Below are 17,935 nucleotides of genomic sequence, written 5' to 3' on the forward strand. Positions count from 1 at the left end.
CCCCCCCCCCCCCCAAAAAAATTCAAAAAACCTGGAAAATAAATAAATAATGATATCAATTGTTACAGACATCCATTTTGTTCCTCAGCCAAAGATCAATTATCATCGTCTAATTATCATCGTCTGTGTGTGTTGCTCTATGCCGAAAAACATTTGATAATATCATAAAATGATTTGTGCAAAGTTATATGTCGTGATTATGCCATCACCAGGGCGACACGTTGTAGAGTGATTTTTAAGCTATTTCCTTTCCTACGCATTATTTTTAATTTTTTATTGTTTATTTTTTTAACTTACAACGAGCAGGATGGAGATGGTCGCTGGTCCGTCGAGGTCGCGCGTCCGTCGTCACTGGAGATGGTCGCTGGTCCGTCTAGGTCGCTCCTCCGTCGTCACTGGAGATGTTAGTTGGTCCGTCGAAGTCGCGCGTCCGTCGTCACTGGTGATGTCGCAGAAACCTGCTCGCAACGGAGATGGTCGCTGCTCCGTCTAGGTCGCTCGTCCGTCGTCACTGGAGATGTTATCTGGTCCGTCGAAGTCGCGCGTCCATCGTCACTGGTGATGTCGCAGAAACCTGCTCGCTGGTCTCTCAGAGGACGTAGTCGAAATCCTGGTTTTGGAGATGGTCGCTGCTCCGTCTTGGTCGCTCGTCCGTCGTCAGTGGAGATGTTCGCTGGTCCGTCGAAGTCGCGAGTCCGTCGTCACCTGTGGTGTCGCAGAAACCTGCTCGCTGGTCTCTCAGAGGAAGGAGTCGAAATCCTGGTTTTGGAGATGGTCGCTGCTCCGTCTTGGTCGGTCGTCCGTCGTCACTGGAGATGTTCGCTGGTCCATCGAAGTCGCGCGTCCGTCGTCACTGGTGGTGTCGCAGAAACCTGCTCGCTGGTCTCTCAGATGAAGGAGTCGAAAACCTTAGAACGGAGATGGTCGCTGCTCCGTCTTGGTCGCACGAAACTCATCGCTGCCTCGTCGTCGCTGATCTGGGCAGCAGGAAAAGCTGGGTCGGCAGTATGATATACGCTAGAATGGAGGTGGAAGTGATGAAGTGAGGCCGTGTATTGATTGAAGAGGGTAAGGGGATTTGGGATTTCTCAGAACTAGGTCGGGTATGGAAGCGGTGACGCCTGATCAGTTTGGTTTTGGATTAAGGTTAAATTGAACCAATTAATACAACGGAAAATTACAATATTACTCAAAATTAGGTTTTTATTTACAAATTTACCCACTTGAAGTTTGTGATAACTAAATGCCCTACTCAAGTTTTTACACACAGCCACACGTTGCCCAGGGATTTTTTACTAGTATATATATATATATATGAATTGATATGTTTTTATTTCTGATTAATGTTTCGAGCTGCAATCGATTCGATTGCCTATCATTCCTTCAAACTCTGACGTTACAGAGACCAATGGTACGATTCGAAAGGCTCCACTTGGGTTTGATTGAATGTGACGTAAGTATATTTCCTCAACTTTACCATATAGTCATCATTGCCTCTATATATATGTTAGTAACTAGTGCTTCACATGAATACTGTTGTGGTGCTCCAGATCACATGAATACTATTGAAGCAATCCTGCAAATTTTCCGAAATTGCCCAAGTGGTTGTACCTATACTCATCCTGACAAAGCAAAGCATGCAACATTTTCAATATTCTATCATGTCAAAGAACTTGCCGAACACTTCAACCATCATTACAATTCAGAATCTCTGGTATAATACTTTTTCAAGATGCCCATCATGTTGAAGAACACTATTACATAATATAGTGAATTTGTACATGATGGCCTACCACTACTTACCCTTTGGAATCATCTATGTATTCAAGATTCACATTATATTAAAAGTACCACCTACTATTACAATTTGAAGTAGGTATGGAGACTACAAATATACCCATCCGCTTCAACATCCTCTTAGCCACCTTGAAAATATTGAAGTAACTCTATAATGGCGTCCAGTAGCTCCAAAGCTAGTAATTCTGCTCCCAGTGTGAATCAAGAGAAAGGGAAAGAGGAGCTTCGACTGAAGGAGAGAATGCAAGAGCTACTTAATGATCGTGAGAATGCACGCCGTGAAGCAAGAGATCTACGAGTAGAGCTTCCCCTTCGAAAAGACCTTTACAAGGCGAAGGATGTCACGACTTTGGACGAAAATATACGAATCCTAAGTCGTGAAATCTCAAAAACGCGTACAAGAACTAGGCGTGCCTATTTTGAACACAAAAGGGTTGAATCAAAGAAGATCATACACGACCAACGTTTAGAATTGGAAAGTGTTCGTAAGATGAAGAACAATTGTGATATGACTTCAGAATCATCCGGAAGCGATGACGATGCAATGACAGGCGATGATGCTTACCCTATACTGCAGTAGGAATTGCAGGCAAGAAAAATTCCATCTATGAAGTTGTTTTATGCATTTCAACTTTCGTTTTTATTGAATAATAGCCATGAAGGGGGTTGTGAGGTTAAAATAAACGAATATGAGTTACAACTACTGTAATGGCATGTATTCCTTAGGAACATCCATATTTTAAATTTACAGCTACTTAGTATATATTCACTTACTGTTACCAGCCATGGTTTGATTCAACTTCCCAATTCTATATATACACATACCAGCCCTCTCATGTCCATGATGACAGCCTTTATGCTTCAGGCTGGCACTGGTAAGGTCACAATTTTCATTGTCAATGGTAACAACTGTTATATCATTCTGCTCTATAGTTATTTAATTTGCAGGGAGTAAACTAAGGGGAGAGTTCAATCCAGAGTGCCCAATCACAACAACAGTTTCCTAAAGCAACCATTAGTTTCATTGAAGCCTAAAGATCATGTATTTTTAACAATATATACTGGATCACCAAGGGAAAGGGTAAGATAAGAAGATATGGACCTTTCTGGTCAGAGAGAAGAAAATGTTCTCACTTATTTAAAAAAGAGGTTCTGATTCTTTGAAATGAGCCACGTGACAAGTTGTGGGTGAGCAGGTGGGCTGAACCAAGTTTTCAAATGACCCAAGACACGCAGAAGCACGCACAGAAACACATAGACACACACACACATCAGATCCCACACAAACACACACATACACAGAAGAACACACTCCTCTGCATAAACCATTTTGTCCTTTTGTCAATATACTTGAGAATCAAGACAGAAAACATATTCTAGTTCTTCCATAAGCTGCAGGCCAAAGTACTTTATCAAGCAGCTTCAAATATTACATAACAAGCTCATCAAAATAAATAAAATCAATGAAATATCCTACTGTAGGAAAAGATGCTTATGAGAAGCAACAAGACCTTAAAAGAAGCTTAGAGCTCTTAGGCTTGTTGTAATGACAGAAATGATCTTCGGGGCTGTTTGACCATGAAATTGGCATTTTAAATATCAACAATGGTATTGTACAAGAAGTAATTCTTTCAGTTTTAGTTGCCTAAGAATTTCTCAGTGTCACATTCAGAGCCACAGAGAGAAGCCAGTTGATCTTCAAAAACCTTGACATGACATAGAGGCCCACCAACTTCATCTGCAAAGAATATTTTCTTCCTGTCCTTGTGAATCAACATAACTAGATGTTGGAGCAGTAGCAGCTTTGTTGACAGACGATCTCTGCTTAACAATTGAAGAGAAACACTATTCAAATTCCAAGTAAAAATAATTGTGTTAAAGACTGGAAGATGGTATGTGGGGTTACACTTTCATGTGTACTGTTCGTACTATTTCATGGATTATCTCTATTCTAATCAGGTGTTTCTCCTTTCCTAATTAGTCTAGACTTCTTTTTCTTTTCTTACTTGACAAGGATTTTCTTTCCTTGCTGGATGTAAGTTATTATTGAGTATGGTAAGAGGGAGTCTGGAAGTGCATTCTTTCAGCTCTCTTAGCAGTCTCTACTCTATTCTTCTCTCTTTCTCTTGTGTGATTACTGTTGTTTAGTTACGGATATAGTTACAGACTGTTTAAGTACATTGTAGATAGGCCCTTGGACGTCCCTGATAGCTCACACATGAAGCTAATAAGCTTCTGGCCATCCATGATTATATGAGTTTATCACATCACCATCTCCCTGTCGGCCAACTTCCAGCCCAACCACCAACACACCAACCCCCAAGAAAAAAAATTTCAGAACTCTAAAGGACGCAGTTCTCTTTAAAATTTCTCGCAGTGTCATTCCTGAACAGAAGCCCAATATAAGATTATAAGGTACCATATTTCTCAAGGCAAAGCCAAAGGTCTACTTGTGTTGGCCATAAAATTCCCCAAGTAATTGTAAGTGGGGGTGGTTGTCATTGTAGAGATCTTTCCATATGGTAAGCATCATATAAGCTGGCATCTTTATCAAGGAGTAAGATAAGAAGAAAAGAACAAACCATAATTATACAGAAACGGCTGCAGTCTCTTGCCATCATGGAAAGCCACATTCTTGTGGTCTCTTCAACTTCTCCAGCCCTGTCAACAGCTACTCTCATCTGTCACAGATGAACATCAAGCAAAATAAATTAGCCCCCAACAAAGAACATGCAAGGAGCTATGCATGAACATAAATAATCTGTTTTCAAATGTGAACAGATGGATATACATCTGATCTATGTGGGTTCGCAGGTTCTGTTAGTTCTGACAGCTTTACTTAACATTACCCACAAAAGATACAGACACAAGAGAGAACTGTTCTGTATTCTCCCTACAGTTGAGCAAGATCTGCATATCGAACTCATAAGCAGATGACAATCTGTTGAANTTTTTTTCTCACTTCACAGAGAATCGAAAGAATCCCATTCCCATGTTTGTTCGTGGGTCTATGTGAGTGCTCTGTTGGACTAGTATATCTACTTGCAGCTTTGTTAGAACCTTTCATTCCATCTTTCTCTGTTGAGGTAGTACATTTCCTACCTTGTGTACATTGAAATTAAGAAATACTTTTATTGTTATTGTAGTGATAAGGCTCATATGCTTTTTCAGTATTAAAAATGGTTTACTAGATCTTGCATTCTGAGGCTTTTCTTTTGTTATGTTAAAGGTATTAAGGCAGTTAAATTTTCCAAGACCACATCTATCATTGTGTGATGAAAAATGAGATATTGATAGGGCGCGGAGACCTTGGGAGATTCTACCTTCTGGTCATGACATAGGCAAGCCCGAACCTTTATTTAAGGAACTGGTATACATGCTTTCTGTTGGTTCAAATCTATTTCTGTATCTATTTTTGCATTATGCTTTTTGCTTTTTGCATGGTTATGGTTTATTATTCTCTGGTAGATATATACTGATGGTTCATTTAACCCCCATCCAGATAACTGTTGTTTGACATTCATTTTGTTATACAGAAAGATGAAGAGGTAGAGTTCTACAAGGAAATATTTGCTGGAAGTCAAGCTGATTGGATAGAGATGGCAGATGCTGCAAAGAAGGTTGTTGAGCAGCTGAAGAAAACAAAAATGTGACTTAATGCTATTATGTACTTGTAAAAATAGTAACCTAGAAGCCTAAATTTATTTAAGTTCATCCTAGATATCAGATCTTACGTTGACTAACAATTATCTGATAAATTTTCTATATGTGAATACTTTTGGTGAGGGAACCTTTATTTTGTTTTTGGGAGAACATACCTTATTTTGGAAACTTAAGTGTTGCTCCAAAAATAAATTTTTTGGGCCTTTTGTTTCAATCTGTGCAAGAAAGAGTTGGGTGTCCATGATTCAGGAGTGGTGGTCCTTATAACAAAGGGAAATTTTGCTTTCTTATTCCTATCACCTGCTCTAGGGTGAGACTGGTGTAGTGTACTTCATTCTAATATGATTAGTCATAATGTGGTTGAAATGATGTGGAGTTTGTGCTGTATGCTGTATAGCTGGAGGTCACAGCTCTTATGTGGAAAGATTGGAGGGGTAGATTATTACTGTATTCAAAGATCAATTTTCAAGCAATACATTCATTGATCAATCAAATTAACTAATACTCTATGTTTTCAACCAACTGGTCTATCACAGAAATCTACTGTTAATCGAATACATAGTTCTGAAACCAAGGGTACACGGTAGAGACAAAATTGGCAGTGGTCTGAGACTTGGATTTCACAGCAGATATTTTGATAGGGACTAAGGTCCGATGGGTTTAGGTTACTCTCAGAATGGTCTGAAATTTCTGGAGGAGGTCTGTAAGTCAACAATCTATTGATTCCAGCTGGTCTATCTCAGAAATTAACTAACAATCAAATATTTAGTTCTGAAATCAACGGTTGGCGGTAGAGACAAAATCAACAATCTTCCGGTTTTCTTTTCAATTTACATATTTTAGCCTATTTTATTCTTATTAAATTCTATCTTGTTGATCTATAATTCCATACTCCATTGCTAATCTTTATTCCATAGTATTATTAATTCAGTTTAGCTTCTGTTAAATTGTTCCCGGAATCCCACCTTTGCAAATCCTATTCCCTTAAAACCTCTATTATAGGGGATTCGCTACTCCGTCGAGGTCACACAAAACTCGTCGCTGCCTTGTCGTCGCTGATCATGGTCGCAGGAAGATCTAGGTTGGCAGTAGGATATACGCTAGAATGGGGGTGGAAGTGATGGAAGTGAAGCCGTGTATTGGTTGAAGAGGGTAAGGGGATTTGGGATTTCTCAGAACTAGGTTGGGTATGGAAGCGGTGACGCTGATCAGTTTGGTTTTGGATTAAGGTTAAATTGAACCAATTAATACAAGGGAAAATTACAAGATTACTAAAAATTAGGTTTTTATTTACAAAATTACCCACTTGAAGTTTGTGATAACTAAATTGTCCAACTCAAGTTTTTACACACAGCCACACGTTGCACGTGGATTTTTTACTAGTATATATATATATATATGAATTTATATGTTTTTATTTCTGATTAATGTTTCGAGCTGCAATCGATTCGATTGCCTATCATTCCTTCAAACTCTGATGTTACAGAGACCAATAGTACGATTCGAAAGGCTCCACTTGGGTTTGATTGAATGTGACTTAAGTATATTTCCTCAACTTTACCATATAGTCATCTTGCCTGTATATACATGTTAGTAACTGGTGCTTCACATGCATACTGTTGTGGTGCTTCACATGAATACTATTGAAGCAATCCTGCAAATTTTCAAAATTTCCCAAGTGGTTGTACCTATACTCATCCTGACAAAGCAAAGCATGCAACTTTTTCCAAGATTCTATCATGTCAAAGAACCTGCCCAACGCTTCAGTAATCATTACGATTTGGAAGCAAGTATAATACTTTTTCAAGATGCCCATCATGTTGAAGAACACTATTACATAATTTAGTGAATTTGAGAATGGACTGCCACTACTTACCCTTTGGAATCATTTATGTATTCAAGATTCACATCATATTAAAAGTACCACCTACTATTACAATTTGAAGTAGGTATGGAGAATACAAATATACCCATCTGCTTCAACATCCTCTTAGCCACCTTAAAAATGTTGAAATAACTCTATAATGGCGTCCAGTAGCTCCGAAGCTAGTAATTCTGCTCCCAGTGTGAATCAAGATAAAGGGAAAGAGGAGCTTCGACTGAAGGAGAAAATGCAAGAGCTACTTAATGATCGTGAGAATGCACACCGTGAAGCAAGAGATCTACGAGTAGAGCTTCCCCTTCGAAAAGACCTTTACAAAGCGAAGGATGTGATGACTTTGGACGAAAATATTCGAATCCTAAGTCGTGAAATTTCAAAAATGCGTACGAGAACTAGGCGTGCCTATTTTGAACACAAAAGGGTTGAATCAAAGAAGATCATACATGACCAACGTTTAGAATTGGAAAGTGTTCGTAAGATGAAGAACAATTGTGATATGACTTCAGAATCATCCGCAAGTGATGACGACGCAATGACAAGCGATGATGCTTACCCTATACTGCAGTAGGAATTGCAGGCAAGAAAAATTCCATCTATCAAGTTGTTCTATGCATTTCAACTTTCGCTTTTATTGAATAAAATCCATAAAGGGCGTTGTGAGGTTAAAATAAATGAATATGAGAAATTTAATACTGTAATGGCATGTTTTCCGTAGGAACATCCATATTTTAAATTTACAGCTACTCAAATATATTCACTTATTGTTACCAGCTATGGTTTGATTCAAATTCCCAATTCTATCTATACACATACCAGTCCTCTCATGTCCATGATGCCAGTCCTCTCATGTCCATGATGACAGCCTTTGTGCTTCAAGCTGGCACTGGTAAGGTGACCTCAGGTTCCCAAGGAGGAATTGTCGATAGATGGGTGGTTGAAACTGCAACAGGGTACCGGACAACGAATTGCCCATCTTCATCTTACAAGGATCACAAATTTCTTCAGAATGGTAACAACTTGAGATCATTCTGCTCTATAGTTATTTAATTTGCAGGGAGTAAACTAAGGGGTTTTTTTTCTAAAAAAAACTAAGGGGTTTCTGTATGTAATGGAGAAAGTGCAACAATGATTATCAATGATAGCAAATGAAGCTTGCCCTTTGATCCAACTGGGTCTTATGTGCAAAATAAAACCATTCTTTGTTATTATGTTGAAGAATTTCTTAACAAAGTGATTGCATAAATACAACGACGATAATTACCCCAAAACCCATTACTTGATACTCAATTCACCAAAAAAAAAAAAAAAATGACAGAGAGAGGGAGAGCAGCTTCAAGTAAAAAGTTTCATCTTTCGCATTCATCTACTTCTTGCACGCATGGTAACAATGATACACTCCCAATAGAGCCATGAGTGTAAAAATAAAGCGAATACCCCCACATAATAATCCCGAATACAACTTAACCATACATCAATACAACCATGAGTTCCAAATAATTTAAACTATTTCAATGTTTTCAACAAGGTCAAGCTAGTGCTACATAATACAATTCTATATATATATATATATATATATTCAGAAAATAAGATCCCAAAGTTTCAGAGATGCTTCAGCCATACTGCTCTCCTAGTGCCAAGACCATCTCCTTGACCTTCAACCATGGATGCTCCAAAGAACAAGCATGCATGTTAGGCTTATTTCTGCATATTCAATTAAGCTTGTCTCCTATAATAGACTACATATTTCTAGTGTTGAAGAACTAACAACACGTTCTTCCATTTGCATAAGATCCAAAACAACAAAATTGAAGAATTTTCAAACTCAATTGGGATATGTTTGGGCTGGCGACCAATATCAATGACCATGGTGCAGAAACATGCCTTACAACTCGTGAGGATGGCATGCACACCAACAAACAATTTCACTGTTAAATAATTGAAACAGAAAATTTAGATTCACTATACAGGTAAGAGAGGTGCTTGCTCCCTGCACAAGAATCAAATCATCTTCTCAAATTTATCAAGCTTCTTCACTCTTTGCATGGACCTAATTAATAGTGCGAAGAAAACACCTGCAAATTATTTTTGAGGGGGGTAATTTTTGGGGTGGGAGAGGGGAGAATAGTTTATTATGACCTACCATCAGAGAAATGGCTAATCTGATACTGAATTCTTATCTAAAGAATGTGAAATAAACATGATAAACTTACCAGCTCCAATGAAAGATCCGTTCGCTATTACTTGGCTACCTAGGCTGCTAACTGTGATCCCAATATTTAGCAGGGTTCCACCAAAAACAATATAAATAGTGGCCATTTGAAGTACAGTTGCCTTCCGTGCAAATCTTTCTGACTGATGGACAAAGATTTTGAAAGCATCAAATATATTATGTTATGAAAGGAAAACTTAAGTTACAAAATACAGAATGAAACAAAATAATATAGAATAGAAAGTTTGAATATGAGAAAATGTCAAAACAGCCCCTCCCGGAAAGTTCTCTATTTTTTTTGGAAATTATTTAGATAAAACATTATTACATTGCTAGTCATACAAGATCTTCATCTGGTCTTCTGCACCAGTCACCATATGTCTCAAGGGTCACATGCTTAAAAATCCAGCCTTGGTCTTCTGGCCATCACCTTGGCTTGCCTTGACACCACAATGACTTTGGTCACCATAACTCCCTTTGTCAAATCTGAACATTGTACTAATCTTCCATTAGTAGTGTCAATTTTGGCAAGGGTTCTGAACCTCATTGCTTATGATGAGTGGGAAGGAGTCACAAAGGAGATTTTGGATCCAACATTTATAATTGAATTCTACCAGAAAGAGTCCACACTTGCCTCATCAGTAAACAAGACTTTGTACGATTTTACTATTTTCAGTAAAAACACAGTTCAATGATAATCTAAAGAAGTTGAGAAGTCTAACCTACCTCAAGTACCCTCACTCGGAGTTTTAAATCTCCTGTCTCAAGTTGTTTCACAAATTCCTCTATACGCTGGACTCTGTATGGCATGGACATGGTGTATGCTCTGGCCTGCAATTAAACATAAAACTGTATTTGTACAGACATCTTAGTTAAAATATGGACTAGAAAAGCAATATATAAGAAGCGTTACAAGGAGTCTTTTGGAAACCAGGGCCAAAAGATCTGTGTGGTCTAGGGACCAAAGAACTAATATTTGTTCTCTTCAGAGGATCAGGACTTACAGCTGGATGGATCCATCCAACAACATTCTACACACCAAGAACCAGCCTAATAAATTTGATTTTTAGTATCTGGATTATGCATTATTTTTGGGAGCTTCATATTGCTGAATAGTAATTTCTCTTTTTCTTGACAAATCAGATAAGAGAAGATGTGTATTTTGGTACAAGTTATTCAAGCTGATTTTCCACGTGCTATGGTTGGTCCTGAACTTGTTCATTAGATTCATTAGAACGCTGCCTGGCAGTGCCCTCCTACACCCTCTCACATGGGGCAGTAAAATGACCACCCCACCCTACCCTTGGAATGCCCATGCGCCACTCTCATTGGCCCCCATGCTGGTGCAGGGGCCACGCAGCCTGGCAGCACTTCCCTTGTACACATTTCAGTCATTAAATATACAAATGTTTGTAAACAAAGATTTTTTTAATAATTCCTTATACTTCACATAGAGTAAATGTTATCCTTTTTTGGCAGCATGGCACCATGTAGCCTTAATAGATTATAAGACTCATATAGTTAAACATGATTGTATGTAAATATTTAACTGAGCATTAATTTTGCACCTCACAAATGGCTAAGCACAAGTCTCACGCAGGGGGGAAAAAAACATGTTACATTTTGTGCATCTGGCACTTCATACATGCATCTGGTATTGAAGAGTCCTTCCTTGACTCAAATACAAAAATAATAAAGAATATCAAGGACTGAAATTGATTACTCCTATTCCAGCCAACTAAATAGCAATAAAATAAAACCCAAACAGACAGGAAATTCCTCCCCATCAACGTTCTATATTAGGGAAGTGCTAAACTGACTCGACCACTTAAGTAATAAGAGAAATAACAAATAAAATATGACTCAACAAGACCCAGCGACAGGACTAGACTTGAGCTGGATTTGTTGGAACAAATTCTGGTCAGGCTAGGCCTAGACTAATTTTTCTTCTTCCTCCTGGCACTACTGCTGGTGCCCAAATACTGCATCACAGTCTGTCCAAGGGCTGGCTAAATTAATGGTCAAGATCATTGCAAATGCATGGTTTCAGACATCAAACCAGAAATTGACATTTGGGCTAGTTTTGACTGCGTAAAAACATGGATAAAAGTGGTATTCTCCAACATAAAAGATATAAAACCTATGCATGTCCCTCATAACTTCAAATGAAAAATGCCAACACATTCAAATCCATGTTCAATCCACAGAGACAAAGGTAGAATCGAACCTTCGAGTGTAGGAAAGGCCCTTATTTCAGTACTATTTCTCACTCCGTATTAATAAGTTTTCTATGGATTCTTATCAAATCTTACTTGAATTCCCTGCAACTTACTTAAATTGGAGGCAAATAAAAACGCCAAAAACTACATATGCATGATTAGGTTCGGCTATTTCAATCAGTGAATGGGTTTGTGCCCTGTAATGAGGACATGGACACCAAACAGTTCTAAATTATGCAACATAATTGTAAAACACAGGTTAATGAAAAATAAAATATGAAAAAGACAAACACAACTGGAGATGAATGAGACATATATTCACCTGCTAAAGTACTGAGTATCCTTCATATTGGCGGGGCCTCAAAAGTAGAAATTGGTTGTGAACTGCAATACAGTCCCAAGGGGTGTACTTCAGCCAACATTGTATTAAACCTCGGCAAAACATATTGAAACAATCTGTCTTTTAGTAGACATCTACCCATTGACAACGAAAATATAGGAAGGCATATAATGGTAAAGCAGTTCTGAGAACACTGAGAAGTATGCTCACCCATTTATAAGCATATGAGATATGTGAATTATGAAACTACAGTCCAATGCATAAATAATTGGATGAAATTCTAATGTCAATATAGATTTACCTGGGAGAATGGAAGGTAAATAAGAGTTACAATAAACGTAGTTCATGAGGGTGAAGGTAGTGGTGATCAATAATAGATCTATTTTGTAGTGAATACCTACTGCAAATCCAGCTTGTATATGGTAGTTGGATCTTTAGCGCACCCTGAAACACTATATGCTAAACTGGTATAGTGTTGGGGGGGGGGGACTTTTCTTATTAATTCATATCATAAAATTGATCATTGAGCACAAATGAGGGAGCAACATAGACAATATACTAAATACCTTAAAAAAAGAAAAAAAAAAGGAAGTAGACCCATTAACTGAAGCTGATAAGGAGAGGAAATATACTCAATCAGTGAATAATAAAAGAGGCCTTCGGTCCAGTGGCAGCACTGTTTGCCTTGTTGCTGCTTAGTATGAAAGCATATGAGAGAGAGAGAGAGAGGGAGAAGGTTTAGTTTATGTTACCTTCCAAGGAAATAAGATAGATTCCAATTCAATAAAAGATATGATTTTGCCCGAAGAGCACAAAGACTAAATAAAAATTCAGCTGTTAGTCACTTAGTCTGTTAAATATGCAACATGCCAACAATGCAAATAGTCTCAACGACAAAACATAAAAGTCATCATATATCTATTCAATGTCCATAGAGATAAAAATGTGTTAATAGCTAATGCAATTAACCGAACAACAAAACCATAAAATATCCACCTAAAACATTCAGATAGAGAATCAAATATTCAACATTACATCATATTAATATAAGATTCTTCTCAACATATTTTGGGACCTATGAGTGTTCCCTTCAAATAATTATAGTTTTATGTTCTTCGAGAGTGATGCGAGGCCAACAAAAAGTGAAACTTGTCTTGCCATCTTGGAAACTGCAACCAAAATTGAGAGATGACCTTAGGCGATGTACAGTTGACACATAACACAAACTTTTAGTTACAAGAAATTTCTATACCAATTAGCTTATCACGTTCATAAGAGGCTATATTGCCTCCCGACATGACCTCCTGTTATGCCTATGATCCCCACATCTGCTACAATGTTGGGGTCGCTTCTCCACATCTTGTGATTCTATACGTTGTCTCTTTGGTCGGCCTGCACGCTTACGAGTTCTAGGAGGCCTCACAACAACGTATGCGTCCCCTGTGTTTGATTCCAAGGACATATCATGGTTAGGGACAGGATTGATTGGTTCTTCATACGTTTGCGCATATGCCTCTTTATGATACTCATGTGAAACATAATTCAGGAGTTGTCCACGAATCCTGAATTATCGCTGCAGATGCATGAATAGAGGGTAGACCTGTCATCTCCCACGCCTTGCAGGAACAAGATCTCAAACTTAAGTCAACTGAGTGTGTACTTGCGTCACCCTCAACTTCAAACCCAGACATTGAAGATCGCCTAACGGTCAGCCCCTCAGATTTACGAACTCGTTTCTTTAGAATCTTGTTAATCTTAGGGCCCACATCATATTTCCACTTAATTAATTTCTGCTTACGTTTATACATCATCTCCATCTGTTTCATCCTTATACTGTTCAAGAGTTGCATTATGGGTAGTTCACGTTGCTTTAATATCCATGCATTATATGTCTCTGCATAATTGGAAGTCAACTTGTCATAACGATTTCCAGGGAATAGACAATTAGCCCAGTTCTCTGGTCTAGTTGTCATTAACCATATATATGCATCTTCTGAGATACCCCTTATATCACCCATATGATTGTTAAAGTCTAAAGTTGCCCGTGCATATGCTGCATCAGTAAGCAATACTTCTAAAACATTCTTCAAAATGGCTGACATAGGCTTTCGAAGATTCTTCTTAAAATTTGCCTTTAAATGGCGAAGACAAAATGCATGGTGGACATCCCCAAAGACAAAACGGACCCCATCAATTATGGATTGATGCCTATCAGACACAAAAACAATCTGTCCAGTGTTGTCTAATGCCATGTTAAGCTGCTCTAAAAACCATGTCCAATCAGAGTGATTCTCACCAGAGACAATTGCGAAGGCTACAGGAAACATCCCATCATCTACATCCATTGCTGTAGTAGATAACAGAGTGCCAAGAAACCTGGATTTTATGAAGGTGCCATCAATGAACAGTACAGGCTACATCCTGTCCTGAAGCCCTGCATAGCAGTGTAATAGGCTACAAATAGTCTTGTAAATTTACCATCATCATCAACCTCATATTTAGCATGGCTCCCAGGGTTTGTCTCAATAACCTTATTACAATACCAAGGGATGTACAGATAAGATTCCTTGAAAGATCCAAACACTTTATCATTTGCAACCTCCTTTGCCCTCCAACACTGCATATAACTCAATTCTAGGTGATAGTCTCTTTTCATATCAATAATGAATTTAGTTGGAGGATACTTGGGAGTGTCTCGAACTTTCTCAACCACAGTATTAGCTATGAGAGACTGCGGTACCTTCACCTTGTCAATGAACTGAGATCTAGGTGGATGTTGGTGTACACCTTGGTACTTATGAATCCTAAACATTCCACTCGGCTTGACATGACTTGCCCTAATTGACCAATAACATCCCTCAACTGCACACTCAACAATAACCCTCGCTTTATCACTCCGTTTTGTCAAATAACGGAAACCATTTGCAATAGCAAATTGAGCAACCGATTGTCGAAAGTCAGTTGCTGACTTAAACATCTGTCCCACACCCTCTATTGCTTTCTCCCAAAATATGGTTAGTACTTTGTCCACAGGTGACAGGTGTCTCACTTGAACATGCAATAACCATGTCACAAGTCTCATCAACATTCCCGTCATCCATATGCTGAGACTGTGCAAAAGTAACACTGCACCTGCTATCGGAATTTAAAAAAAAAAAAAAAAACAATGTTTACATCTCATTACAGCCATAAAAAATTTAAAAACTTAAGCTAAACAAACTGACAAACTACAACAAATAATGTACCTAGCCCCATAGTGATCACTTCCGATAGAGCCATCATCCATTGACACAATTACATCCACTATGGCACTACGACTGTTAAAATCCAACATATTTTGGAGGTCTAAGTCTCCCTTAAGGCTAATAGGAGCACATCTACTCCCAGGCACTAACCACTTCAATAAAACACCATCAGGGTTGAAATTCCATGATGAACAAACCTTCTCCAAGAACTGGGTGAAATTCATTGTTCCATCCATACGAATTGCAATAGATTCACCTCCCTCCTTCATATATGTTCCATCAGTATCTCTTACTAACACTCCACCATAACTGCATACAGCCAATACTGAACCTGACATCTTTCCTATATGCTGCAATCCTCACAAGGCAAAAGATTGAGAATTTTCCTTTTAACATGGCTTTTACTATGATACAATCACAAGGAGAGCAGAAAATATGAGAGGATTTAAGAAGCCCAATAGAAGCAACAATATAATCGCAATGGTTTCTTAACAACGGGAAGTACATTAAAAGAATATAAATCTGCAGAACTTGAAACTCTATTTTCAACTTATTAGAGACCTCCTGAATCCACAAGGCACAGAAAAGTCGTCCCCACAGCAAAAAATATAAAAAAAAAAAAAAATTTTCATGGAATTTTCAGTAGCAGAAAATAAACTTTCCCAAAAAAATATATGAACAATAAGAGCAAAATAAAAATCCAAATCCGACATTCCTCTATCCTGATCATGCTATTTTCATTCTTACATTCTATTGGTTCTGTTATTCTGTTAGTTGGGCTTTCTGCTATGATCTGCCTCAGTTACATTATCCACTTGTCTAGTTTATGTTTCTGTTTATAACCCTGAATTTTCTACTCAATTTCGGGAAGCCTTTTTCAAGTGAACTTCTCAAAATCAGGGACAATGGACTTGATATTTAAAAAATTGACCGGCTACTGTTTATGGTTTCATATTGCTGCTTAATATAATAAGAATAATTTAAAAATTAAAAAAAAAAGAAAAAAAAAAGGTCTCTGATTGTTACTATTCTTAATTATATATACCCTGCCCATCAATTATGTTATTTTCTGGGTTTCAACTTTCCTATTTGATGTAGGAAATATTCGTATCTCCTAATCCAGCAGTTGAATTTCCATCAGATTTTGCAATATAGCTTAATACTCTGAATAGAGGACCTGACTAGATTTCTGGTCTCATTTGAACATTTGACTTGCTGAAATCAATTTTCTCTTGAGCCTGGTTTCAGAAACATTCACTGAGATTTTGATTTCTAAGGGATTTCTGAATTCCTAAGCTGAGGCAATTTAGAACCCTATCATAGAGACTAAACTCAGCCCTGAACTATAATTTGCTACAGATACAAATCAGACAAAAAGATTCGGAAAAATTTGAGATATTTTGGGTTTTGCGAAGAGTTTAGTCTGTCAAAGGGGGTGGGGGTGGGGTGGGAGGGGACCACTTAAATCCTACATAGTGGCAGACCAATTCTCCTTCATCAACTTTCTATGTAACCCATCAAATTGACCCTCCTTGGAAGAAAGTTTAAAATTTGGTTCCGCTAACAAAACATTGTCATCACATTTCATGAATGCTTCTTCTCTAAAACCCTTAAATACTAATACAATAAAAACCATTTACCCCCTTGTGTAGCCTTGCTTACTAAGATCATAACAAGTACAAATTTACATGAATCTTATGAATTTCCAAATTTTGAGTTGTTTTACTAATTTGATGCTTTAAATAGATTAAAATAACTGTAACAAAAACCAATCACAAATTTCAAAGATTTAGGAAAAAATCAAAGTTAGTGCACTCAAACCAATAGTTGTCATGCACAAGCAGTAATTAAATGACCATGTAAGAAAGGCGGTCACATAAATGAACAGAGAAAACTAGTCTCGCAAGTCCCAACTGTCCAATCAGTTTGCATTTGAAGCACACATCAAACGAAATCCAAGTTCTCAATAAATATAGCTGATATGATTAAACCGAGTCCATTTCTCAAAACTCAATCTTAAATATTGTGACCATATGTGATAGGAACCAATACACATCAACATCAGCCTCAAACTTGAATTGCAAATCACATTAAGACACTAAAAAACAAAAATTGAACTACTCAGGGAAACCACACAACAAAAAAAAGGTTAACAACAACATCATCCAGAAAAAATCAATAGGTAAGGAGTAAAGTAAAACCTATATGCTGCCTGATCTGTAAGTGGCCTTCTATGAGCTGAAAGTTTTCCCTTCCTCTGATGAATGGGAATTAGAGTCAAATTTCTGCAGCTACCGTTCACAATAAATTGGTCCACTGGCTTCAGAGAGGAACCTATCAGACAAATTTGGTATGGTTTAGACATTCCAAGGTCCAAGCAAACTTTAAAAATCAGAATGATCAAAACAACTAGTTACATAAGCGCATCACACGTTGTTCCAGTGAAGCTTAGAAATGAAGTTGAAATACATTTGTGATAGCCTGCTCTAATAGAAAGCAATGAGCAATAGCACCCAGACATTTTAAATTTTCTATTATTTTCAAACTCAAAACTGAATTCAACACAAGTAAGCTTCTTCT

General features: G+C 37.8%; 2 protein-coding genes and 4 long non-coding RNA genes across 6 annotated transcripts in view; 2 read left to right on the top strand and 4 right to left on the bottom strand.

The window, feature by feature from the left end:
- The window catches only part of LOC122081453, a 5,768-nt gene extending 5,441 nt beyond the window's left edge, over positions 1–327 (top strand). Inside the window, exon 4 of the long non-coding RNA XR_006141089.1 lies at positions 307–327. This is a non-coding gene — a long non-coding RNA (uncharacterized LOC122081453). The remainder of the gene's footprint in view (positions 1–306) is intronic.
- A 2,787-nt stretch (positions 328–3,114) lies between these two features.
- LOC122080607 lies at positions 3,115–4,720 on the bottom strand. Its single transcript, XR_006140839.1, has 2 exons — positions 4,380–4,720; positions 3,115–3,618 (listed from the first exon to the last, which is right to left on the bottom strand). It is a non-coding gene; the product is annotated as an uncharacterized LOC122080607 (long non-coding RNA).
- A 115-nt stretch (positions 4,721–4,835) lies between these two features.
- Positions 4,836–5,397, top strand: LOC122081705. Its single transcript, XR_006141166.1, has 3 exons — positions 4,836–4,883; positions 5,027–5,167; positions 5,334–5,397. It is a non-coding gene; the product is annotated as an uncharacterized LOC122081705 (long non-coding RNA).
- Positions 5,398–9,147: 3,750 nt separating this feature from the next.
- LOC122080731 lies at positions 9,148–9,748 on the bottom strand. The gene is made up of 2 exons (XR_006140888.1): positions 9,553–9,748; positions 9,148–9,414 (listed from the first exon to the last, which is right to left on the bottom strand). It is a non-coding gene; the product is annotated as an uncharacterized LOC122080731 (long non-coding RNA).
- A 3,888-nt stretch (positions 9,749–13,636) lies between these two features.
- Positions 13,637–14,455, bottom strand: LOC122082144. Its single transcript, XM_042649627.1, has one exon. It carries the CDS (start codon positions 14,453–14,455, stop codon positions 13,637–13,639), a length of 819 nt encoding a protein of 272 aa, XP_042505561.1.
- A 38-nt stretch (positions 14,456–14,493) lies between these two features.
- On the bottom strand, positions 14,494–15,693 carry LOC122082145. Its single transcript, XM_042649628.1, has 2 exons — positions 15,356–15,693; positions 14,494–15,220 (listed from the first exon to the last, which is right to left on the bottom strand). Exons 1-2 carry the CDS (start codon positions 15,691–15,693, stop codon positions 14,494–14,496), a joined length of 1,065 nt encoding a protein of 354 aa, XP_042505562.1.
- Positions 15,694–17,935: the final 2,242 nt, after the last annotated feature.

The sequence above is a fragment of the Macadamia integrifolia genome, chromosome 6 (assembly GCF_013358625.1).
Source record: "Macadamia integrifolia cultivar HAES 741 chromosome 6, SCU_Mint_v3, whole genome shotgun sequence".
Lineage (NCBI taxonomy): Eukaryota > Viridiplantae > Streptophyta > Magnoliopsida > Proteales > Proteaceae > Macadamia > Macadamia integrifolia.

Excerpts from the sequence above, each read along its gene's own strand:
- LOC122082144 (XM_042649627.1), bottom strand. The coding sequence starts at position 14,455 with ATGGATGTAGATGATGGGATGTTTCCTGTAGCCTTCGCAATTGTCTCT.
- LOC122082145 (XM_042649628.1), bottom strand. The coding sequence starts at position 15,693 with ATGTCAGGTTCAGTATTGGCTGTATGCAGTTATGGTGGAGTGTTAGTA. Across the intron at positions 15,221-15,355 it reads AGTGATCACTATGGGGCTAG|TCTCAGCATATGGATGACGG; the intron begins GTACATTATTTG and ends ACTTTTGCACAG.